Source organism: Cavia porcellus, unplaced genomic scaffold (genome assembly GCF_034190915.1).
Source record: "Cavia porcellus strain 051 isolate PalLab524CR breed Dunkin Hartley unplaced genomic scaffold, mCavPor4.1 scaffold_1, whole genome shotgun sequence".
NCBI lineage: Eukaryota > Metazoa > Chordata > Mammalia > Rodentia > Caviidae > Cavia > Cavia porcellus.
In genome coordinates, this window is record NW_026947484.1 from 234,740,328 (window position 1) to 234,765,719 (window position 25,392).

At 49.1% G+C, this 25,392-nt stretch overlaps 2 protein-coding genes across 3 annotated transcripts in view; one reads left to right on the forward strand and one right to left on the reverse strand.

Annotated features, from left to right (window-relative positions):
* Window positions 1-785: 785 nt before the first annotated feature.
* On the forward strand, window positions 786-8,046 carry Adgrf3 (adhesion G protein-coupled receptor F3). The gene is given in 10 exon segments (XM_023566347.2): window positions 786-1,093; window positions 1,652-1,870; window positions 3,130-3,339; window positions 3,760-3,903; window positions 4,081-4,277; window positions 4,634-4,813; window positions 5,585-6,967; window positions 7,391-7,432; window positions 7,519-7,581; window positions 8,005-8,046. Coding segments are annotated over 10 exon segments (2,574 nt in total). The 5' UTR covers window positions 786-999.
* A 6,607-nt stretch (window positions 8,047-14,653) lies between these two features.
* Window positions 14,654-25,392, reverse strand: part of Hadhb (hydroxyacyl-CoA dehydrogenase trifunctional multienzyme complex subunit beta) — a 31,809-nt gene continuing 21,070 nt past the window's right edge. The window contains exons 10-17 of one of the 2 annotated variants that reach the window (XM_063231278.1): window positions 25,175-25,296; window positions 23,310-23,345; window positions 21,680-21,759; window positions 21,560-21,607; window positions 20,343-20,430; window positions 19,911-19,985; window positions 19,242-19,406; window positions 14,654-16,002 (exon numbers count right to left, since the gene is read on the reverse strand). In XM_063231278.1, coding sequence (XP_063087348.1) covers window positions 15,967-16,002; window positions 19,242-19,406; window positions 19,911-19,985; window positions 20,343-20,430; window positions 21,560-21,607; window positions 21,680-21,759; window positions 23,310-23,345; window positions 25,175-25,296 — 650 coding nt within the window. In that variant the 3' untranslated portion in view covers window positions 14,654-15,966. The remainder of the gene's footprint in view (window positions 16,003-19,241; window positions 19,407-19,910; window positions 19,986-20,342; window positions 20,431-21,559; window positions 21,608-21,679; window positions 21,760-23,309; window positions 23,346-25,174; window positions 25,297-25,392) is intronic. The other variant, XM_003472864.5, reaches the window with a different exon arrangement.

Genomic DNA, 25,392 nt, shown 5'->3' on the forward strand with positions numbered 1-25,392 from the left:
GCTGGAGAGGGACCTGGACAGCAGCTGGACCATGGGAGTGGAGCAGGGTGTGAGTGACAGATGAGCAGGAGGAGAAAGTTGATGAGGATGGACGGGGGTACAAACGAAGGCTGGGATGCAGGGCCCCAAGGGAGTGGAACCGAGGAAGGGCAGGCTCCGCCTCAGACGAGTCCCCACACCAGTTCTCTGGCTCGAGGCCTTGAGAAACACGTTCATCTCTGGGAGCCCCCTCTGTGCAGCGTGGGGGGCCGGGAGCGTGCCACGTAGCCCAGCGAGGGCAGGAATTACTGCCCTCTGCACCCACAGGGACTGGACAGGAAGATCTGCTCCGGGTCCCGGCGATGGCCAGCTGGGATGGGAGGCCTGGCCGCCGCCCCTTTCCAGCTGTCCTCTCCTCTGTACATTCAGTCCTGGTCTCTGTCTACGTGCAACTGGAATTCTCAGACAAGACCTGGCCACTGGCACACCACGGGGCCCTGACTCTTCCTCCCACCTCGGCTACTTCCTCCCCAAGAAACCTCACGAGCCTCAGCATCAGCACAGGTAGCCGTCGCGGAGAGGGGGCCCACAGCGAATGAGCCCAGGTTGCTGGGAGCCCCTCCGACTCCCCGTTCTTGGTCCCTGGTCCAGTTCTTTCCTCACCGCTCTACCAGACAGGCTCCTCCCTTCCCGTTCCCACCCTAAGGAGCAGGCAGGGTGGGCCCCGCCTTTCCCACCCCACCCCGATGCCCACCACAGCCTCTCCTCTGAGCCCTGGTGAGGGGCAGTGCTGACCGGCGAGGGAGGTCACCCCTGGCCCTGCAGGGTGGCTCCTGCTGCAGCCCAGAAGCTCCCAGGCACAAGGCGGTTGCTGGTCCTGCCTCCTGACTTCCTCGGACAGGCTGCTCATTTCTGTGTCCCCTTGTGTCTGTCACAGAGTGTAACGTCACCCGCAAGGGGCACAGCCACTGTGCTTGCCGCCCTGGGTACCAGTGGAGCGACCGCCACTGCTCTCGTACCATGTCCTGCCCCTCCCACCACCACAACAGTCAGCCCTGTGACTGTCGAATCTTCAGCGGTTCTGTCCCCGGCTACTGCCAGTGGCTGCCACCTGGTGAGGAGGGCTGGGAACCCGTGGAAGAGGAGCTTTCTGTCTTGTTCTCTGAGCCTGTATTTCTGCCAGCTGGCCTGAGGCATCCTGCTCCTCTGGGTGGGCAGGAAAGCCAAGTGTCATAGCAGATTTCAGGCCCCAGTTTGGGACCTGAGGAGCAAGACTGATGAATGAGGCCCCAGAGCTAAGCAGACAAGGAGAGAAAGTTCTACAGTAACCGTGCTGTCTAGCGCAGGAAGCCGGAGCAGCTGCGTGAGCACCGGCTTGCCTGCAGAGAAGCCAAGCCAGAAGGTTCCACCTTCAGTTCCCAAAGATGGGTCTTCCAGACTGAACTGCAGCAGCCTCGCTCAGATACCCACCCAGGGCAAGAGCAAAGCCAGGAGCAGGGACAGGATGGACTTCAGAAGACAGGGAAAGAACCACACCTGTAGTCCCTGCACTAGGGAGGCTGAGGCAGGACGATCACCACGAGTGTGAGGCCGGCCTGGGGAGGAGGGAGGAGTGGCTTAGCCGCAAGAGAGCCTTGCGTTCCCCCTCCAGCCCTGTCCTCCGCCCCCACAGTGCCCGGGAACCTGACCCTGAACTCCGAGCCGCAGCTGCCAGGTGACAAGCTGAACCTGACTCTGCTTGTGACCCACAATGCCACCAACCTGAAATGGTTCCTGAGACGTACAGACAATGGCAAACGCATCCCCCTGCGCTCGGGGGCGCAGGTGTCCCTGAGCTCCGGCCAGGGCCAGGCCAGCCTCAGTGTCACCTGCACGTCCTCCTCCTGGGCAGGTGGCCACTCCCTCCTCCCGCCCTCGGTTCTCTGCTCCTCGTTTTCTTTCTTTCCCTTTTCTTCTTCTTCTTCCCATTTTCTTCTCTGCGTCCCTTCACCTCTTCCTCTCTCGTCCCTCACCTCACTTTTTTACTTCCTTCTCGGCCTTTCCATGATTTTGGGAAAACAGAGACCAAAAGACGCATTGTAACATGGAAAAGTCTTTAAAACAAGTCAGTGGTGCGCACTGTCTGGGGACTTCTGGGACCTTTCAGGCTTCACAAAGTCACAATTGCTTAGCATAGAAAGGTGTCATCTATCTCAGTCTCACTGCCTTGACATTATACGGTAGCATCTTGCAGTGCTACCAGGCTGTCACAGACACTGGAGAAGAGAAAGCCCCCTCTAGCCAGACATGCAAAAATGAAGAACAGGGTCATTCTTCTAGTTACGTTTCGTTTTGGAAAATACAATTATTTCTCATCAAACATCTCTGTTAACAAAAGAAAGCTGAGCGTGGTGAGACACGCCTGTAATTCCAGCACTCAGGAAGCTGAGGCAGGAGGGTTTCTGCACATTGGAAGCAAGCTGGGGGCACATTGTGAGTTCAAGGTCAGCCTGAACTGCATAGTGAGATCCTGTCTCAAAAGAAAAAGAGAGAGAGAGAAATTTATAATGTGGAGTATGCTGAAAATGTCTCACTTTCAGCTGAGAACAGACGGTGTTTGTCGCATGTTAGGTGACAGAGGTGACAGAGGAAGGCCATGACCACAGAGGTAAAGATTCACCTAACCTCTGTGGCCACAGCTGAGAAGGAGGTGTCAGGAGCCTCTTCTGCAGAGCTCTCCTCTTCTACCAATCCTTGAAGCCAGGGCCCCACAATCTCGTTTAACTCTTATGATAAACTCTGTGTGGAGTTTGCTGTTAAAACTCTGGAAACTGAGTCTTAGAACTAGTTAGAGACCCCGGGCAGTCAGCAGTGCCGAGTTCTACCTTCCGTAGGTCGGTGCCAGTTACCACTCGGCTCCTCCCCATAGCTTCCATGTTCTAAAAGTCCCAGGAAGACTGTGGGCCTGCTGGCTCCGAGCTGTTCCAGCAAGCGACGGTCTCTGTCTTCAGAGGGCCGTCTTGGGACCTGTCTGGCAGTGGCTAAGCTCTGGGAGTCAGCAGAGGAGAGAAGCAAGCAGACGGGCCTGGGCGATGGCTGGGGAGCTGCAGATTCTGGGGGTGAGGGAGCGGGCCAGAAGTGCCCCAGGGCATGGCACGTGTGTGTCTGCAGGTGAGTACATAATCTACTTCGAGGCCCAGGGATTTACCTGGAGGCTGCAACAGGTGGTGAAGGTGCCCCTGCAGACGACGGAAGTGGTTCTGTTCCCAGACCAGCTGTCCATCTCCTGCGATGCCTCCCCTGGCTTCCAGCTGAGCTGCTGCTTTCCAAGCACAAACCTGGACTACACCGCTGCCTGGAGCCCCAGGGAGGACAGCCAAGGTAGACGGGGGATGACACTGGGGTCAGAGCAGGAAGAGGGCAGCTGGGTTTCCAGGGCTGCCAAGTGGACGCTGCCAAAGAAGCTGGGAGTCGGGGGTCCTAGGCCAGCACTGTCCTCTCCCCATCAGAGCAGTCGCAATTCAGTTGACGTAACACAGACACACACAACACTGCAATATGCTCCCATCCACAGGATCTCATTTAACTGTTGTGATGATCTCTGTTTACTTTGATGGTGGCTCTCATTTTAGAAATGAGGAAATTGAGTCCTAGAGCCTGCTGGAGACCAGGGAACTTCTCAGCAAAACCCCAGTCCTGCCCGCAGTAGTTGGGTGCCCATGGTGCGCTCAGCCCCTCCCCACTGCTGGCCTGGGCTGCTCCAGCGAGTGAGGGTCTCAGGGCTCCTCTCTCTCCCCTCAGTGTCCTTGGTCAACAGGAAAGACTCTAGGTGCCTACTGCTGGACGTCCAGCGCTGCCCGGAAGCCAACACCATGTACACCTGTGTGCTGGAGAGTCCGGGCCTGGCTCCTCTTAGGAGATCTGTCGCTGTCACCATCATCCAGGGTACATGGAGATGGGGGTCACCAAACTGTCTGCGAGCTGCTTGCCTTCAGACCAGCAGCCTCCTCCTTGGTGCGGCTTTGCCAAGCGGGCCGGGCTCCAAGGCTCAGGTTAGGGCCCAGGAAAAGGCCCAGGCTGGGCTGCGACTTCTGAGTCCTCCCCCTGCTTACCTTTCTTCAGACGGAGACATCGTCTGCCCTGACGACTTCTCGGAGGCTGCCTGGAAAGTTACTAAAGCTGGCCATGTGGCCCAGGTCCCATGTCCCATGGACAAGACAGGCATGGTGGCGAGGCCCTGTGGGCCTGATGGGGTCTGGGGGCCCGTCTGGAACAGCTGTACAGACACGAGGATCCTGGCCTTGTACGAAGAAGCCAGGGTAAAGCAGCTGCCCTCTCAGACCTAGCTTCAGGGTCCTGTCTCCAGGCCAGCCTGCAAGTCACTCGGCTTCTATCATGGGGCGCTCTAGCAGAGCCTGGCAGTAGGCGCGGGGCCTCCAGGGTGGGATGGTGTTCTCAAGCCACGGTCCCACCAAGTGTTCCCTAACATCGGCGTGGGTCCCACCCTCCAGGTTCCCTCAGACACCTCTGCTTCCTGCCCCCCAGATCAGGTGTGGGTACACAGCGACAAGGACAGAAGGGACGGCGGGGGGGGGGGGGCACAGGCAGGAGGAGGCGGCGGCCCCTCTGTGGGGACTCTCCCGCCACCCCCTTCCCGTTGCCTTGTCTGTCCCAGCTGCTGCAGGGCGGCCAGGGAAAGCCGAATAACAAGGTGCCCCAGATCCTGGCAAAGCTGCAAGACTACGCAGAGGAGACGGCCTCGCCCTCCGACTTCCGGAAACTGCTGAGCACCGTGAAAATACTGGCCGAGGTGGTGGCAGAGGCTGGAACAGCGCTTAAGCCCAGTGCCCTTAAGGTGAGAGCTCCGAGCCTCAGCAGATGCCAGCTGAGCAGCGGGGGTGGAGACTCCTCGCTGTGGGCCCTCCCGCCCGTCTGCCATCACCCTGGGCAGCCAGGCGCCATGCCTGGGGAGCGTGCAGTGCTAGAAACACACGGAAATGGGAAGGAAGGTAAGAGGCGTGAGTGTGGAGGTGTCCGTGTACACACACACATGGGGCTCTCACACCTGCACATGCTCACATGTGCACATACGCACGGTCCTGCATGAAGACGCTCGAACACACTTGTTTTTTCTGGACCCACCTAAATCACTCTCAGTAGGGATGCAGTTGGTGGCCCAGAAACTGCAAATGAATACCAAGGGCAGTGACGTCACACACTGTGCATGTCTGAGACTGTTTAGTGTATGTGCTGCACAGACATAAATGTGGCCCCTGACTTCAGGAGCTGTGCCCCTGCAGCTGGCCACCATTCCTAGCTGTGCAGACCTGGAAGGGGTAAGGAATTGGAAAAGGCACCTCTTTATAAGACTTGGGTATCCCCAAGGGGTTGTAAGACAGAAGGCCTGTATGTGATCAGGAGACCACGTATCTGAAGATGTCCAGGTGGCTGAGGGAACAGTCTCCCAGTCTTCCCACTTCGTGGGCCAGTCTGTCCTTTGTTCTCCAGCCCTAGGTCTTGCCGTGGTATTGGAAGAATAGGATCGGGTCTGTAGGTCTAGCTCCCCAGGAATCAGCATCAGGGGCTCCAGCAGACCAGGCTTCTCTCTCTCTCTCGGGTACCACAGGATCTCCTGACACTCACAGACAAGGTCCTAGACACGAACACCAGCTCTCTGTGGACCCGGGCCCAGGCCCAGGAGCCCGAGATGGGCTCATATTTCCTGCAGGCTTTGGAGACCCTGGTGTGCAGCCTGTCTCCCAAGGATCAGCCCTTCTCCTTCAGCTCCTCCAATGTGCTGCTTCAGGCTCAGCTCCTGGACCCCACATCTGCTGGTGACTACCACACCTCCTTCTCTACTCAGCCCCCACTAAAGGCCTGGATTCCTAGGAATTCACTGAGCCCACTGGTCCATAATGGAACCAATGTCAGTGTGACCAGTCTGGTGCTGCAAAAATTGGACCAACGTTTGCCCTACAACTACGAGCAAGTGCTGGGGGACCTCCAGCATGCCACTCCTGGCCTGGTTCTCGTCATCGCCATCATGGCAGGTGGCAAAGCCTTCACCCAAACAGAGGTCATCATGGACTTCGGGCAGACAGGTGGTACCCTGCGCTGTGTCTTCTGGGACTATCACCTCTTCCAGCATGCCGGAGGCTGGTCAGATAAGGGATGCCAGGCACGGGCAGCTGATGGCAGCATTGCCACTCAGTGCATCTGCCAGCACCTCACTGCCTTCTCTGTCCTCATGTCCAGGTATCCTGTTCCAGAATGCCCTGTGCTGAAGCACCTGAGTCGGGTGGGCTTGAGTACCTCCATCCTGGCCCTGCTCGTGTGCCTGGGTGTGTACAGGCTGGTGTGGAGAGCCGTGGTGCAGAATAAAGTCGCCTTCTTCCGCCACGCTGCCCTGTTCAACATGGCGATCTGTTTGCTGATTGCAGATACTTGGTTCCTGGTCTCCTCAGTCTTTCTTGCAGGGACTCAGGACGTGCTCTGCCTGGCCATTGCCTTCCTGTGTCACTTCTTCTACCTGGCCACCTTTTTCTGGATGCTGGCGCAGGCCCTCCTGCTGGCTCACCAGCTGCTCTTTGTCTTCCATCACCTATCCAAGTCCCTCGTCCTCTCCCTGATGGTGACCCTTGGCTACCTGTGCCCCCTGGGGCTTGCAGGTGTCACCCTGGGCCTCTACCTGCCTCGAGGGCAATACCTGAGTGAAGACACATGCTGGCTGGACTGGAAGAGTGGGGCCATCTACACCTTCGTGGGGCCAGTGCTGACCATCGTGGGTGTGAACGGGCTGGTGCTCGCCACGACTGTGCTAAAGCTGCTGAGACCGTCCCTGTCCGAAGGGCCCCCGGCGGAGAAGCGCCAGGCTCTCACGGGGGTGCTCAAAGCCCTGCTCATTCTCACGCCCATCTTCGGCATCACTTGGGGGCTGGGCCTGGTGACAATGACGGAGGAAACCTCCGTGGTCCCTCATTACATCTTTGTCACCCTCAACACCTTCCAGGTAGGTGGGTGCGGCCTGTGCTCACAGCCCCTTCCCACGGCCCGCACCGCTGCCCACCTGTTCTCAGGGAGACCACGCAGTGCAGCAGGAGAAACCAGCTGAGCAGTTTCAGGAGGCCTAGGTGCAGGGCCCAGTCCTCCACGGGCAAGCTGAGTGACTTCAGGCAAATGACACATTCTCTCTGAACTCTGGTTTTGTGTGTGAAATAATATCTGACTTTGCTGGACAGCAAGGGAACTGCCAGTACCCAATCCTCTGGTAGCCATTTTGTAACCATGACAATGAGAAAGACACCTGAGATGTGCTATGCAGACAAATCGAGACAGGACGCCACAGGATTGCATTAAGACCAGAAGCTGCAGGAAGAGGTCAGGGAGCGAGCTAATTCCAGTCAACGAGCCTTTTCTCCTTCTCCCTTTGCAGGGGGTCTTCATCTTATTGTTCGGTTGCCTCATGGACAAGAAGGTAGGTCTGCCTGGCCAGCCCCTACCTGGCAGCCGGAAGGCAGGGGCTCGACTGCCGTAACTCGGGGACTTACTTCTCCTGGGCAGGTGCAGGAAGCCTTACGCAAATACTTCTGCCACGCCCGATCCCCCAGCTCTGCCTCCTCCCTGGTGAGTTGCTGGCTCCAAGGTCCCAGGTGCCTTCCGAGAAGGTCAGAGGGGACCCACAACCTTCCCGAGATGGGCACAGCTAGATGCCAGGAAAATGGGGCTGCTCTTTAGCACACGTAGGTTTCAGGTTCGAGCTCCTGTGACAGGAGGTGTGAGCCAGAGCAGTGAGAGTCCAGGTTAGTGTACCTGGATCCTGCTGGGCTCTTCGCCCTGGTTTCCCCCATGTAGAAATCAGCCCCGGCTTAGGATCTGCCGGAAAAGGCAGAATCGGTGCACACAGGATGATGAGCCGAGCGCAGTTCTGGGGGTTACTGCATCCCAGGCCAGGGGCGGACAAGCTTGTCACAGTGGACGCCAAATCGGTGCCGAAGGGTGGACTGTCTGACCCCCTGCAGTTAGCTGGGCCTTTCCATCTCTTCCTAGGCCACAAATGAAACCTACATCTCTGAATAAAGCAAGAGATGAAGCCCAAGCGCCAGGTGAGGACCAGCTTTCTCGGGAGCACGTGAGCGCGTGCTGAGGAATGAGGGCAGGGAAGATTCCTGACGCAGCTTTTCAGAAGCTACGCGGCCCAAAGGGGGGGAAGCAGGCTTTTCTAGGGAGGCCGCCTCGCCTCGAGAGGAGCCTCAGGGTGCAGCGTCCTCTTCACACTTCAGAACTCCAAATTATCCTTTTAAAAGGCGCCACGCCTTTCCCAGGGTTAGTGGGGAAGGGGTAGAGCTCTTTTTCACCCTGGGAAAGGCAGGCTGTGTCCAGCAGTCACACATGGTTCTCCTGCAGCTCACTGGGCCCCACTCTAACTTATTCAAGCAAAAGTTTGAAAACACAGCTTAACGCGACGCAGCGACCTCACACATAGACACACCTGCTTTTCCGGCCAGACTCATTGTCAGATAGCAAAGTTCCAAAGAATGGCAAGTAAACTGTCTCAGCCGGTTTTAAAATTATCAACAGGCCATTTTACAAAACCAAAGGGTGAAAGTGATTCTAGCTCCTCAGTGATCTCTTTTCTGGTGTCCCTTTTTAATGGTCATGAAAAAAGGACCCACTAATTGATAGGAACTTTGATCTTCCCTGTCACCGGAGATGAAGGGTAGAACTTTGATTCTTTTCCAAGTTTAGAAAAGGCGAAATTTCTGGGTCCCCCTTCCTTTACCTTAAAAAAATCAATATAAAATACGTTGCAGGGACATACGCATGTTCACATTTTAAAGAATTCTTTATAAAAGCTTACAGCAGAAGGATCCAATAGACTGGCAAGACGTATGGGGCGAAGATTACAAGCAGTGACATTGGAGTGTGACAAGAAGAAGCTAAGACTAGATATCCAGGGCAGCCAGATGCAAGAAAAGCTTTCAGAGGACACTGGGTCTCTGCTGTGGAATTAACTTACAAAATGCACAAGCAGAAGACGACGAGCTTCTGAGGAACATTTAGACTACATCAATGAAAAAATTCTGAAGAATCGGTGTTTTTAAATTACATGATGCATGCGATTTTTATAAAAGAATGGGAACATTTTCTGTTAAAATAAAAATGAATACACTATCACATGTGCTTGAAAATACTTTTCGTACCATTGCCGTATCTGTACTCAGTGTTTGATGTATCTATCTTAATTACAGATAAGCTGATCCAAGTATTTCTGTAAGTGGGTTGTGTTAAACTTCCGAGCAGCAGGTAGCTAAGGGGGAGGGCCACCGTGACCCGCCGGCCTCGCTCACCCCCCAGAAGGGAAGCGAGCTGCTGAGACAGGCACCCTGTGCTGTCCCCTCACTAGTGGTGACAGTCTGCATTTTTAAGATCATTAAAACTATTTTTGGTGACAAATCCAAATTATGCATCCCTTCGCCCTCCACGCAGCAGGCTCCTTTTCTGAGTGGGCTCTGCGTTGTCCTTTCCCTTCACACGAGCGGACTCAAGGCGTGCTCTGCTGGTAAAGCACATTTACAACTGGCGAACAAGATGGCATTGTCTTGGTTTGGCTTGCACCGTAAAAATAACATACATAGACACACATACATCCACACACACCACGGACCATGAAGGAGGCTCTGCGGGACAGACTGACGGTAAGCAGCAACTGCAGCCAAGGTAGCTTAAAGAGGTACGCGGCTGTAACCCCAGCTTCGGGAGGCTGAGGCAGGACAGTCGCCATGAGGACTTTCCATTTCTTTTTAGGCCACAAATGAAACCTACAAAGAGGGAGAAGCCCACATGCCAGGTGAGAACCAGCTTTCTCAGGAGCATGTGAGCGTGAGGTGGAAAAGGCCTCCGGGGAACATTCCTGACAGCAGCTCCTTTTCACAAAGCTACCGCAGCCCACACACTACAGGCTGCCCGGTGACCCAACACTGGCCTGGACTACACGGGGAGACCTTGTCTCAAAGAAAAAAATTAGAGAGAGAGAAGTGAATAGACACACGGACCAAAGCTGCGCACTCCGGTGTGCTTACACTCCCTGGTAAAATGAATTAGCGACAGCCCTATGAGGAGAGCTGGGTGGTCATTAAATAGTGACATGTGGCTACCCTACTGCCACGGGGACAGTGTTAGTGCTGACGAGAGGGTCCAGGCAGCTTCTCCTGGGCAGCGCTAGTCCATGCAAACATGCACGGAAAGGAGGAGCTCGCAAAACATCGGGTACCACGACTGGATTTTTCACCTTCTTCCTAATCTCATGTTTTTGAACTTTCTACGTTTTTCTTGCATTATACATTTATGTATAAACTGTGTGTTTTGATACACATATACATAATGAAATGATTTTTTTTTTTTTTTGGTACTGGGGATCAAACTCACAACTTGCCAGGCAGGTGCTTAGCCACTGAGCTAAATCCTCAGCCTGAAATAATTTTTAAAGTCAAGACAAATAACACAGCCATCACCTCACAGTTGACATGTGTTGGGGAAGTGTAATAGCACCTAAAATCTATTCTTTTTAACAAATTTGAAGCATATAAAACAGTATTAACTATAGTTTCCTGCTGTGTTAGATTTCTGGATTTATCCTATAGAACTGCAGCAAACATGTGGAGTACTTTTAGATTAGAAAATATAAAATTATTTTGAAAAAGTTCTGAACATTTTGCATATTAAACACACAAACCTGACACACAAAGAAAACCCCCCCTGGAATTTTGGTCTTACAGATGGGCCGGCTACAGCAGGGCTCCCTGAGGGAGCTCTGAGCCCCTACCTGGAGTTCTGCTTTGGGAATCGGTTCTTTGGGGTCTCAGTCCTTTCGCTGTGGAGGGAAAAGACCTCCCCAGTGGGGTTCGCTGCAGCTGCAAACGTTGCCAATATGGCCACATGCTTTCTGTGTGACAATAATGTACTTCTTTTAAAAATACGATTGCTCCTCACTATGCTTGTCCTGCCAGAAAGTGACTCCCTTTATTGAAGTAGCAGAGTTTATCAGTTAAGTCCCAGAGAAACCAGGCTCCTGGGAGCCACCCAGTAAAATTTGAAGGAGAGGTTGGAATCCTCCCTCTGCTTCTCCTCCCCACAGGAAGACCAGCCCTGGAGAAGCCAGGAGAAAGTAGACAAAACTGAGAAAGGCTGGGAGAAGACGGCTGCAAAGAACCAGGATTCTTTTTCCCACAGAGAAGACAGGAGATTTCCTGCTTTATTGGTTGTTGCGGCCTGAACATTCAGAGTCAGCGCCCAACCATGGAACCAAAGCTGTGGTGCAGAGCCAGAGGCTGTCACGAGCAAACTGCTGAGATGCGGCAAACCTTTTAAAAGTTAAGTGACAGAAGACAGGGCAAATAACCAGTCCCCTTCCAAATGGCTATTTGGTGGAGCACAGCATCTAACCTCTAACCGAAGTTTCACACAGGCCAAGCACGGCTGTGCATGTGTGTAATCCCAGCCCTCTAAAAGGTTGAGGCAGGAGCATCACAAACTCAATCCCAGCCTAGGCAAACTGGTGCCTGAGAGATCCAGTTTCAAAATAACAAAGAATGTAACTCAGTAAAACCCCCTGGTGCAGTCCCTGGGGTGGGACAGAGCAGGTAGGAGGGGAGACCATAGAAACACTCAAATTGTAATCCTGAAGAACAGGGCGCAGTTTAAGGTGTCTAAGAACGAACATCAGGAGTGATGCAGATGGAGGTCACGCCAAGCCACATCAGCCCAGGGGGACCTTCAGAAACAAGCTAAAAAAACACTCCGGCTTTCTCTCGTGCGAGGGTGCTGAGAACTAATATGTAAATCACGTCGACTTGGGTCAACCTAGGACAACCGCAGAACGAGAAACATGAAGCTGGCTGTGCGCCCCGGAGGAGGCCAGGTTCCGCTGTCCCCCACCCAGAGGTGACCTCTACCCTGATCATGTGTCCCGTTATCTTTTACAGAAAGAACTTTCAAACTGTGGCTAAATCTTAAACGTTTTTAAGTGTATCATTCAGTAAACTACATTCATATCGGGGTTTAATGAATCCCCACCAACAGCACCCCATCAAGCTCAGCGCCCCCACCCACAGCAGTGCCGTCTGTCTCCAGGAATCCGACAGCTCATGTAAGTGGAATCACACTGTTTTTGTCCTTTTTGTGACAGGCTTATTCCACTTGGCACAATGGACTCAAGGCTTATCCAAGATCGCCATCCTCTAAGGCTGCCAAGTATCTTATTCTATTCTAGGTTTGGGGTGATGGGGTTCATTCATCTCTCTGTCCACGGACTCTGAGCCGCCTCCCACATTTTGGCTCTTGAATAAAACTGCAAGCGTGGGTATACGAAGATTCTCCAAAACGCTTTCAATTTTCTGGGATCCAAACCCAACAGGGGACTTGCTGGATCATACGGCAACTCTACGCTTCACTGTTTCTTCCTGAGGAACTACCGTTGTTTTCTACGGCAGCTGCACATTCAGGACACAAACGCTCCGTTTTTGATGCATCCCCACCAGTCCTTTTGTTTTCTGAGAGCAGCCATCCTAAGAGATGTGGTGGTTTCTCACTTTGGTTTTGACTTGCATTTTCCTGATGACTAGTGGTGCTGAGCAGGCTTCTGTGCGTTTACATGTGCGTTCTCTGCATATCTCCTTTTGAAGATGTCTATTTGGATTGTGTGTGTGGCGATGGAGGGATTGGGGGTTCCAGGGCTTTGTGCATTCTAGGCAAGTGCTCTACCACCGAGCTACACCCCTGGCCTTTTAGATTTTGGGACTGGGCCTCACTGTGTCGTCCAGGCTGGGCTTTAACTTCTAATCTTCTACCTCAGCCTTCTAAGTAGCTGAGGTTACAGGCATGTGCTACCACTGAGCTTGTCCATTTTTGTAAAACGAGGTTGTTGGGTCTGGGATACAGCTCAGTGGCACAGAACTTGCCTGGCTAGCTTGGTCTTGAGTTCAATTCCCAATACTCACAAAAAAAAAAAAAAAAAAAAAAAGGCATTTCAAAAATGGGGTTTCTCTGGTTGTGAAATGTAAAAGTTCTTTCTTCTGTTAGCCTCCTGGGCTGTATGATCTGCAAACATTTTTTTATTTTCTCAGTCGCTTCTTCACTCAGTTGATTGTGTCTTTTGGTAAGTTTTAATTTTGAAGAAGTCCAGTTTATCTAACATTTCTTGCTGCCTGTGCTTTTGGTGGCACATCCATGAAATTACTGCCAAATCCAATTCCATGCATTTCCTTCTAAGAGTTCTATCATTTTAGCTTTTATGCTTTTGACCCATTTTTAGTTAAATTTCTAGTTACGGTGCAAGTTTCAGCTTCATGTCAAACAGTTTGATTATACACGTGCATGGTGCGTGTGGCTCTACTTCTGTGGTGTTCTGCTGTTGCTGTTTGGGTTTTTTTGGGTGGAGAAGACGGAGTATGTCTTGCAGGGCTAGGGATCAGACCCAGGGCCTCATGCATACAAAGTGAGAACCACAACACAGACATATCCTCACCTCTCAGCTTAAAAAAATACGTACTAACTCAGCTTCAGACTTTACTCCAATTTCACCAGTTTTACCATTACTGTCCTTTTGTTATAGAATCCAACCATTTAATCATCGTGTCTCCCTAGCCTCCTTTTGTCTCTGACAACTTCTAGGATTTTCATGACCTTGATAGTTTTTGATGTTGGCTGAGTACCTTGCAGACAGTCCCCTGGGTTGCGTTTGCTTGATCTTTCCCATGAGTGAACCCAATGCTAGGTATGTGGAAAGATACCAGAGCTGCAGTGCCCCTCTGACCATGGGTTATCAGAAGGACCGTGGCCACGCTGTGTAAACCGTGACCGCCTGGCTTCCCCACTGTAAAGCTGTCTCTTCCACCTTCCCGGGCTCTGTTCTCTGGAATCACCAAGTCCAGCCCCAGCTCAGAGGGCTCCACCTCCTGGAGCTGGATGTATCTACACACATTATTCGGATTTCTGGGAGGCAGGTGTTTTTCCTTCCCTTGTTGGTGTAGAAACTATTTAAAGCTCATCTGTAGGTATCCTAGAAATTACTTAGTTTTGCTTATTTTTAAAAGCTTCCTGTCAATGTAAGTTATTTACGGCACTTTGCTATTAAGACTGCTATTAACGCTGCTGTGAACAACCTTGTGCGTGTTCCTGGGCTCACAAGAAAGCCTCCTTAGGGAATACCCCAGAGAATAAAAACGCTGGGTCGCAGAACTTTGCTCTCCTCAAATGCACCGGAGAACATCAGTCCTTCCTGAAGCGGCTGGGCCGACCATCCAGCATCTGTGCCCGCAGTTCTCACGGCTCCGCATCCTCACCAACTCCGGAGTCCTCAGTCCCACCCTCTGCAGAGATGTAGGTGTACACAGTATCTCCTCGTAACTTTAATTTTCTGATTGCTGCTGAGCATCTTAGTGGATGCTCCTCACCAGTTATGTATCATCGTCCACGACGTCGGAGTCTCCGCCGTCCTCCTGCTGTGCTGCTGTTACTCCTGCTCTGAGAGCCGGAGCCCCTGGACGCCCCTCTGTCCGCTGCTGCCTGCTTCTCCACCACTTCGTATCACATGAGAGTAAAAATTCTAACTTTAATATTTCTTTTCTTTTATGATTAAAGAAATGTTTTAAGAAATTCTCTTCTTTAACCTAAGGACACAGCAGCATTTTGTCATAAATTTAAGAAATTTTCATTTGGCATATTTTATTTCATCTAGAACTTATTTATGTCATATGTAAATACAATGGTTTTCAGTTCTTAAAACTCACACTGTGTTTAAATTACCAAGGAAGTCACAAGCAAATGACCCTGGAACTCAGATACCCTTTTTATTGTTGGGTTTTTGTTGGGTTTTTTGGGGCTTTTTGGTGTTGGGGACTGAACACAAGCCCTCATGCTTCTAGGCTGGTGCCCCATCACTGAGCTTTCCCACCCTCTTGTTTTGTGAGACAAGGACTCGCTCTGAAGCCCAGGCTCACTCCCGCCTCCGCCTTCTGGGTGCTGGGATAACCGCTGTGCACCACCAGGACCAGCAATGCTTTTTAGACAGGATCTCACTACACTGCTTAGCTGGCCTTGCGCCTGCAATCATCCTACCTTGGTAACCTCCCAAGTGGCTGAGATTAAGGAGGTGCCACTGTGGTGGCTTCAAATATATATGTTCACAAAAATGGCCATGATGGACCATTTTGCTTCTTCAAAGTACCAGCATACATGTTATTTAGTATAGTATGGTTATCAAAAGTCCAAGAGGGCTTATAGCAATTGATCCAAAGAAAAAGCTTACTTTATATTCATTTAAATCCTGGCAAACTCTAGAAACTCTAAATAATGAAATAAACACACTTCAATCATAGCAATGGTGGTGGGGTGTTATTCTAAAGCAGGCCACTCCTATTCCTGGTGGCTGCATGACTGAAAGTCACAAACACTTAAAGGGAAACCCTACACCTAACCCAGGAGAAGCACCTTCTCCTCCATATCAAATTAAGGCAAACTGTTCCCCGGTACTTCTCCACTTTATTAAGGTTGACTAACAAGGTATCTGTATATCTAAATATTTAAGTTCTTAAAGATATTTAGGTTATTTTTCCATAATTAGTTATTTAGGCACATTGGTTCGTATTTCAGAGAAAATACTTATTCTTAGCACACAAATAGGAACAAATTAATTTGCAAGTATTACAAAGATGACTTTAGATCTCAGTTAACATCTTTCCTAAAATGCAACCATTCATTTAGTCTTGATGACAACAGAGATCAAAAGCTACTGCTTAAATCTATCTGTCACTTAGAAATCCCTGAACGAACAGTAAGCTGTGGTTGTTAGAAAGCTGAGAACACCAGAAAGGCTTAGTTGCTATGTATTTAACAGAAAGTCGCAAATGTTTTCCTAAGAGGAGCTGGGACTACAGCGCTGCTTCGTAATGCATTGAAATGGCATTGCCAGTGCAGGTGCTGCACAGAAGACTGGTACCTCCTGCGGGCTGCTCACTTCGGGTAAGTTTCCACTATCATTCCGTGGCCCTGTGAAGGGAAAGAGAAGCGCAGTCAGAGCAGTGAAAGGGGACGAGCTCAGCCGGCACAGAGGACAGCGAGGACAGCGTGAAGCACAGGCTTTGACGTTTGATCCCGGCTCTGCCCTTTAAACACGTGTGATCACAGGAAGTCAGCAGCCCTCTGAACCTCAATGTCCTCTCTGACGAGGCTTACGGGGCCTACTCCAGGAAGCTGTTGTGAGCGTTCCAGGGCATTTACACACATACACATTCACGTCTGCACCAGACTTTCCAGCACAGAGTCTCACTCTCGGTAGACACTCTGTAAGTCACTGATTTGGGTACCCGCATGCTCTCGGCATTGGGAATAAAACCCAGGCCCTCGCGCATGCTGGGCAAGTGCTCTACCACGGTGCTGTTCCCCAGGCCAAAGGGGCTGCTGTTAAAACCAGGAAGCAGAGAGGCCTTTTTGCCACACAAAGATAAACGTGACATTGTGAATACCAAGGACATCTCTACATCATAAAACCGAGGCTCTGAGAGGCCAAGTGACTCATCTAAAACCACGAAGCTAACACAAAGTCCGAAGGCCAGAGCTTGAAACCACATCCAGGTGATTCCACAGCTGTTCTCTTCTTCACTACTTTACACAGATTAAGGAGATGACTGAAGGGCCGGCCACGAGGCGAAGCAGTGAGACTGTCCCTTCTCCGTCACCGTGCACAAGCTATACACCGGTCACGGCCCTCTTTAAACCTGGCAGAGAGCTGCGACTCCAAGCGTCTGCAGCCTAGCTGGCTGTCATGTCATTCCAGCCTTAGTCTGCCATCAGCCAATAAGCAGCCCAATGAGCCTCCTGGCCTCTGAGCTCAATTCCATCCTCACAACTATTCAGGAAACAATTACTTATAAGGTGTCAAGCTGAACACGGATTTGCTACATGGCCTCCATCCTCCATCTAGCGTACACAGCAGCGCAAACCTAAGTGCTCTGACAACACACAAGCAAACAAACAACAAAGATCAGGGACGGGACATCTGACTGGCTGGGAGTTGTCTTGCAAGGACCCGTAATAGGGTAGAACAGTCCTTCTCCAGCTTTATTTAAAAATGCACTGTTTTCATGTCCCACTGTCACCAGTCACTCTCAGCTTGGGGAGGTTTTATCCCTTGCTCTTTCCAGAGAACAGAGGCAGTGCCTGTAGAGCTCCTGTTCAACTGTGTGGGCACATGCAGACAGGACCGACGGGTCAGGAGTGGGGAGGAGTTTATTGCTACTGGAATCTAGGAGACGCTAAACTTCTCCACTAAAAAGTGTTCTACTGCAGAGCATTATCTGGATAAACTGTCAGTGCCAGTGCTGAGAAATCCTGCTGCAGCTCCACCAGGATGAATTCTTCTGCCACCTGATGAATCTGGTGTCAGCTGTCTGGCTCTTGAGGAGATAGTGTTGAGCTATCTCCACACAAACGAGGCCTCTCACAGCCTCGGTTTTATCATGTAGAGATGTCCTTGGTATTCACTATGTCACGTTTATCTTTGTGTGGCAAAAAGGCCTCTCTGCTTCCTCGTTTTAACAGCAGCCCCTTTGGCCTGGGGAACAGCACCGTGGTAGAGCACTTGGCCAGCATGCGCGAGGGCCTGGGTTTTATTCCCAATGCCTAATTTCTAAGATGCATCATCCTCACACTCTGTGCTATACTGTGAGCTTCCAGAAAGCAGACACTGGGCATTGTTCTTCATTCACAAAAGCATCTACTGTAGTTCATGCCACAGGTGCCATAAAGAATTAAGGAACAGGTGCTGAATGCAAAGGACAGCGCCCTCTGTGGGCCGCACAGTGCCACATGGCAGCTGCTCCCGTCCTGGGGGCCTGGCACAGGGTGATGAGAGAGGGCTCAGGTCCGAACTGACCAGGGCTTCTGCAGACGAAGTTACACTGATTGAAAACAGATCATGAAGTCCAAAATGTTCCAATTAATAAACAACTGGCCCCTTATTTCCCAAGTCTCTGAGGAAGAGCCACGTAAGAAGACTAAACTGTGTCAGGCTCGATTCGGGCATGACTCGCCCAGCACCCAACCTGGTTTTAGCAGCCGCAATTGTTCTCAGCAAAAACTATAAGCCACGGGAGTGCTGCCCTCAGCAAACACAGCACAGGATGTCATGAAGAAGAGGTAAGACAGAACGCAACAGAATCTTCCAAGCACCGGGACATCTGGAAACACCCGTACATCTACACCAGACACTCAGGACTCTAGGCACTGGACACAGAACACTGACCACGGCTGTTTGCTCAGATCTCCTTACCTGAACTCCCTGACCCCCACCAGATACCCTATCTGATCTCCCCACTTGTCACCCTTTGTCCAAGCCCTATAAAAAAGGCTCCATTCTTTATATCATACAAACGGCCTTTCTGCCCTGTCTGCCTATAACCAAGCACAATAAATTTTACACCATATTGCCTTTACACAAGCCTGGTGTCTCTGCTGCTCTCTGACTTATGCTGTTCCTTACAGTAAGATGTTTATACTTTTAAATATCTTATTTCTTCATCTTGATCAGTAATAGCAAGTTTCTATAATCTGGACAAAAACAAAACTTGTTCACATCAAGATTAAAAAACTAGAGTCAGTCTTCCTTCTGGGTTTTATCCCCAGAGTGCAATGCCGTAGCAGAAAGGAAGTTAGGTCTAGATAGAAGCAGAGTAGGCAGGGAAAAAAATCTGTTGGACTAATACTTTTCTCGCTGAACAGCAAAAAGTTATCTAGAAGTAAATTAGTTCCCTAACTAGGGTGTAATTCAGATCTCCAGAAAGACAGTTTACCACTTAGAAAGATTTTATAGACAGGACTTCATGCTGATTAGATAACGAGTAACTTTATCACTAAGGAAGAAAACATGTCAACCTGATGGCTTCTGGTAAGGAGTTTAAAAGGTTCTACCTGCTTTCTATATATTCTTTATGTTTCCCATAATGGCCAGATATTAATTTTGTAAATTAAAAAGGTAACATTACTTCAGGGGAAAAAACAGCTTGGATTTAAGTAGCATCCTCCTTTCAAAGCACTGTCAGAATTAAAGTTGTTACTCCTCCTCCCCTTAACTCTCACCAAAATAAGCTGCAAATTTTCCCCCCAGTTGCCTGTCCTTAGAATACTGTTTCAAGAATGTTTCAAACTAAATCACACCTTTTCGAGATGAATTGATTTTGCTTCCAAGAAAGTGACTTTCTGGAGGCCCTGCGAAGCCGCCCCACACGTACCTGCCCTCCCGCTGCACAGGCGGCCACCAAGGCGTACTGGCCTCCCTCCTTCCGTAACCTGTTGGCAGCTGCCATCACCAAGCGGCAGCCAGTGGCTCCAAATGGGTGTCCCAGGGACAGCGATCCACCCCAGGTGTTAAACTTCTCTAAAGGAAGCGATCCAACCTGAGTCCCACAAAAATAAAGACACAGTGTAATGGCACGTTTACTTACAGACAGGATGCAAGCCAAGCTCTCAGTAACAGGGAAAAGTAGAGATAACCAAGGTTAGACCTATCACAAGTAATTATACTGCAAAGAAATCAAGTCGAGGCCAGTACTGAAAGGCCAGGGTTGATCTACATTTTATTTAATGTTTGAATGAGAAGAACAAAAGGTAACATAAAATTCTACCTTTTTTTTTTTTTTTGGTACCAGAGATCGAACTCACGACCTCACGCTTGCCAGGCAGGCGCTTATGTGACTGAGCTAAATCCCCGGCCAAATTCTATTTTTGCCAAAGATTTCCTAGAAACTATTTTTAAACTAAGACACAAATACAGTACACTGAATAAAATACACAGTTCTTTACAAGAGAAAGCTTTCCCCTTCATATTCTTCTTAGAGGGCAGCTCAGCTCCAAAGATGAACGTGCCGTGGACAAGCAAACATTTTCAGTGCGAAGCTTACCTTGGTTTTCCGACCCATGTAGTTTTGCGCAAACCAATCAGAATCCATGGCTTTAAAATTAGCCAAAATCTGACCCTAGGAGGGAAAAGAACCCATAAAGGACCTCCTTATTAGTGTTCCTCTAGACTCCTTTAGGCTTGAGCTTTTGTAACTTTAAAGTTAGGCACATCTTTACATCAACTTTTAGTGAAAATGTCCCAGAGAAACAATTTTGTTCTTCCAAAGGGCCTCTGAGGGCCTCAGAAGGTATGTTTTCAAGCCCCTGGCTGCGGCCCTCCATTCTCTCCCGAGCTCCTCCCCACAATGCAAGTCAGTACTGAAACACCAGGCCGCACTCCTGCAGGACTTATAAGCCAAGCCTTGCTCTTGCCCATAAATGTGACTGCATTCTTAATGACCAGTTCCTTCAGGTATGTTTTTTAAATGACTTACTGAGAAGGCTTCATGAAATTCAAAAACATCAATATCATTCATGGTTAATCCAGCCTTTTCTAGAACTTTTGGAGTAGCATACGTTGGTCTGAAAAGAAAACAGGTAGAATCTTAAAAACTTTAAATTTTTTTTTTTTGGTACCGGGAATTGAACTCATGACTTCGCGCTTGCCAGGTAGGCAGGCGCTTATGCCACTGAGCTAAATCCCCTGCATTAAAACTTTGATTTTTAACCTAAGAGTTTCTTCACACTCCTTACACGGGGCTGTACACTTATTGATTCTACTATACAAACACTGATTAAGTGCCAGGGAGACAATAATGAACTGAATTCTGTCCTTGTGAAGTTTATGTTGTAGAGTTGAGGAAACAGGTAATAAACAAACAAGAAGCTGACAGGTAATAAACAAGCAAACCTAAGCTAACAATGAGAGTTAGGAGAAGATGACAGTGTCAGGGCAAGGTATGCAAATGGGCCTAGCTAACCTCAAAATCATAACGGACAAGGAAAGACAGAACAGTATCAGGAGGAGGCCAGGGAGGCCAGCGCTCTACGAGGCAGACAGAGAGAACCGAAGTACCAGGCGGCTTTTCTGAAACAGGGTGTAGCAAAATGAAAAAATGTACAGTTGTCTGTGTAAATACATACAGGTTTGTATATATTTATAGAACAAAAGCATTTTTAAAAAAAAATAAAAATTCTTTTTTTTTTTTTTTTTTTTGGTCTTTTTCCTTTTTATCGGTACCGGGAATCGAACTCAGGACTGCCTGCTTGCAAGGCAGGCACTTATGCCACTGAGCTAAATCCCCAGCCCCAAAATAAAAATTCTTTTGGGATTGAACCTAGGGTCTCCACACCGAGCCGAATCTTCAGCCTTTCTTTCCGTATCTCGAGACACGGTCTTGCTATATCACTAGGCTACCTAAGCTGGGCTCAAGCTTGTAGTGTCCTCGCCTCAGCTTGCCAGAGTGCCGAGATTAAGGCACGTGCAACCACAGCCAGTTTGTATGAATAACTTTAAACAGAAAATATGTAGGAAAAATGGGAAAAAACTCAAAGCTGGAAAATGATTATCCAAAAAGGATTATTAGTATTTGCTCTAAAATCTACCTCCCAAGCTGATTATAAACTCAGCACTTAAGGCACCTGGAAATCTATAATAATGGTGGTAATGAAATACTTTTGATTTAAGCCCGGAAATACACACTATACTCACCCCAGTAAAAGCTGATCTTTCGGGTCCTGGGACACATACACAAAATCCCTAGGTGAAAACCACAGAAGTCAGCTCCAGTAATAAAATATTCAGAGGCCATTCCCGGGAAAATCGGCTCACCTCAAATACGCCTTTGGCTTATAGCCCATGGCCAGAGCTTTGTCCTCGGACATAATCAGCATCGCAGAGGCACCGTCGGTCTGAAACATCAACCAGAGGAGCAGCGCTAAATGCTCTGGCTGCTGCGATCCTTTGGCAGCCATTTCTCAGGGCTGCCCCTGGGTGTACTAACATCACAAATTTCACTGTATCTATCCTTACATCACAATTCAAATACAAAGACTGACCAGCTTCGGAGCACAAAAGAAGAAAGTCTCATAATCATCAAAATGAATCAGAAGAACTTTAGAAATGCAAGTGTCCATAATACATTCAGCCAAAGTTTTGGGTACAGAAAAGGAAGAAGTTTATGAGTTAAAACAACCCATTATTTAATCGACTTATTTGTTTTTGTATTTTTGTGCTGTTCCTCAGCTACGTCCTTCGCACAGCTTCCGGGTGGTTTTACTCTATGTAGAGGATCTGTAACAAGCAACCCAAGGGAAGAAGAATGAGGCGGCGGATGAGACAACACTGGTGCCATGGCTTTCCCCTCTGGACACACTCCACACATTTCTGTCCCAAATAATGATCAAGAAATTAGCAGACAAAGAAGCACCACTAGGGGAAAAGTCCTTTACTTCTACTTCAAAAAAAGAGCTCCCACCCAAACCCACAATTTCAAGGAAAGAAAAGGAAACTACTCTGTTAATTTGGGGGAGGGGAGGTCACATTTCACCCTGTGTTTTACAAGTGAGCCACACCAAAGAGAGCCTGTGGGCTCCGGTAAGGTGCCAGAAAGTCTGGAAACACAGGTAACGTTCTTAGCATATGGTTTACAGATTAAATGTGCTCAGTGTCCCATTGTGTAAACTGCAATAAATGTGGCACATTAACGTATTTCTAAAAATCCATGGGTCTGTGATGTGTTGCTTCTGATGATGTCTGTGATTGGTTTTCACTGAATAAACTGGGCCTGTAGCACACCACGGAAATACTCAGGGACACTCAGCTATGGCAAGTCCGGCCCTTGCACGCCTGGCCCTGTTATCTCATTTGGTTTTGGAAACAAGCATCTAGTCAGATCTTTCACTATTCAGGCTTGATGTGGGACACTAACACTGCTGGAACTGTGCCAGGTGACACAACCACAGCCGTATGATTCTTGACAAACATTATGGCTGTGTCTAGACGCCCCTCCAAAGCCTCATGTGGCCACAGGTGGGGCTTTTTCAGAGATAGTAGGATCCAGAGTGAATGATGCTGGGGTTAAGGGTGTGTGATTACTAAATCAGTCCCTGATTAGTTTGGAATAGTTCCGAGTATACGTGCTACACACACTAAGGGCAGAAGGAAGGTAGCCTAGATAGAATGTAAAAGTGACAAAAAGAAGCTGCTATTGTTGCTTGCTTTGCTGCCCTCCGCCAGCGCGGACTGTCTCCTCTGTGAGGCCTGCCTGCCTGCCACCCTGTGTTGGAGCCTGCCAACTGTGACCTGAAACCTCCATAAACTGTGAGCTAAATAAGCCTTTCCTCCTTTAACTTTGGGTATGGGGTACTTTGTCTCAGCAACAAGGAAAGTAATTAAGACAACAAAGAAGCCAAAAGCATACACTGGAGAAAGACAGCCTCTGGGAAAATTGGATACTCACACGTAAAAGATTGAAACTAGATCTCTGTCTTTCAACCTGTAGAAAAACCAATTCAAAATAGATCAGAGACCTAGGAATAAGACCGGAAGCTTTGAAACTACTGGGGGTCGGGGGGACCCAAAAGGTAAACACTTAAAACCACAGGCAAAGCTTCCTGAATGGGACTCCAGTATCACAGGAATTACCTGTAAAACCATCAAACTACATTAAAATAAAAGGCTCTGTGCAACAAGGGAAAGAACCAAGCCCCTGAGGAGGCAGCCCAAAGAATTAGAGAAAGCCTTCGCCTGCTATCATCTGACAGAGGGTAAATGTCTAGAATACATGAAGAACTCAGAAAATGCCAAAAAAACGAAACTGCCCAATCAATAAATGGGCGAATAAGTTGAACAGACAATTCTCAACAGAAATGCGAAGCTCAGTATATGAAGATGGTGAGTACATGAGCACCCTTGGCCACTAGGGAAATACAACTTAAAAGTACATGGAAAGCCTGGCACGAAGGCATACGCTTGTAATTCCAGCATTCTGGGAGGCTGAGGCAGGCGGACTGCAAGTTCAGGTTCAGCCTGGGCAATCTAGGGACTGAGCAAGAAGACCCTGTCTCACCAGACAGAAAAGGGCTGGGACGGAGCTCAGCGTGCAGGCCTGGACTCAGTCCCAGTTCTGGAAAAAAACCAAACTCCATCTCATCCCAGTCAGGACAGCTGTCATCAAGAATACAGAATAGTAAACACTGGTGACAAGGCAGGGAAAGGAACCTTCTCCACCGCTGATGGGAACGCAAACACTGCAGTCACAACGGAAATCAGCACAGAGGCCCCTTAAAAAAACTAAAATGGGAAGCACCAGGACTCAGTCACACCACTCCGTGCAAGTACCCGGAGAAACGGAAGTCGGCACACCCGGGGACACCTGCACGCCTGCGCTCACTGCAGCACCGTTCTCAACGGCCCAGGTGCCCCTCGACAGACGAACGGACGAAGAGATTGTGGTATATACACAAAACGGACTTTCAGTCATCAGGAGAGCAAAAATGGGTGGAACTGGAGAGCATCACAAGCAAAATAAGCCGGAGTCAAAGACAAGCACTGCATGTTTTCTCCACTATGTGGACTCTTAAAAGGATGCCACGAATATAGGAGGGAGACTCTTACTACGAAGAGGAAGCAAGCAGAGGAGTGGAGGTGTCAAGGCAGGTACTGGGGAATAAAAAAGTTACTGTGTCATTAGGAGAGCGCGAGGTCAACATGGATTTACTGGAGTGAAGAGGGACCCACAGTGGGCTGCACAGCAGGACGCACAGCACTGCCGACTTTTCATTTCAAAACTGCATTAATCTAGAGAAATTCATTAATCTCTATATTAATCTAGAAATCATCTAGAATAGTGTTCCTTAACTTAATTCTTAATTCTTCTGAATTCTTAATCAGAATTAAGTGTTCCTTAATTCTGCCCCTGGGTGTGAGATGCCAAACACATTTTTCTCTTTGTCTAAGACTATTCTTTGACTGCGCTACTATAAAACATTTTGAAGCAGAGTAAATAAAGAATTCCTGTAAGTATGAGAGGTGATAGCTAAGTTAATAGCTTGACTGTGTGACCTTTTCACAATGTATAGGCATCTCAAAACATGATGCTGTACATCTTAAATCCATGTGACTTTTGTCAATTATACTCAATTTAAAAAGAAAAAAAAACCCATGATGTTGCTTTAAAATGATTCTATTTATATTATCTTCAAAATGAATAAATTTATCTTATAGCCTCTAAATAATATATACACACATAAACCTATGTTAGGCTTTTGTATTGAGTGCGTAGAAATAGGAAAGTCATTACTAAACACAAAGCCATGCGATTACCAGGAAAGAGGAGTTTGCGGCTGTCACTGTACCATAGGGCTTGATGAAGGCAGGTTTCAGTTTGGCCATCTGCTCCAAGGAGGAAGGACGGATGCCGTTGTCTTTGCTAACTGTATCTTTCCCTATAAAAACAGGAACATTTTCACTCTAAGGAACTATAAGCATTACATATCTTCTCCAGAGAAACACGCTTTAAAAATCAAAAGAACAAACGTTTA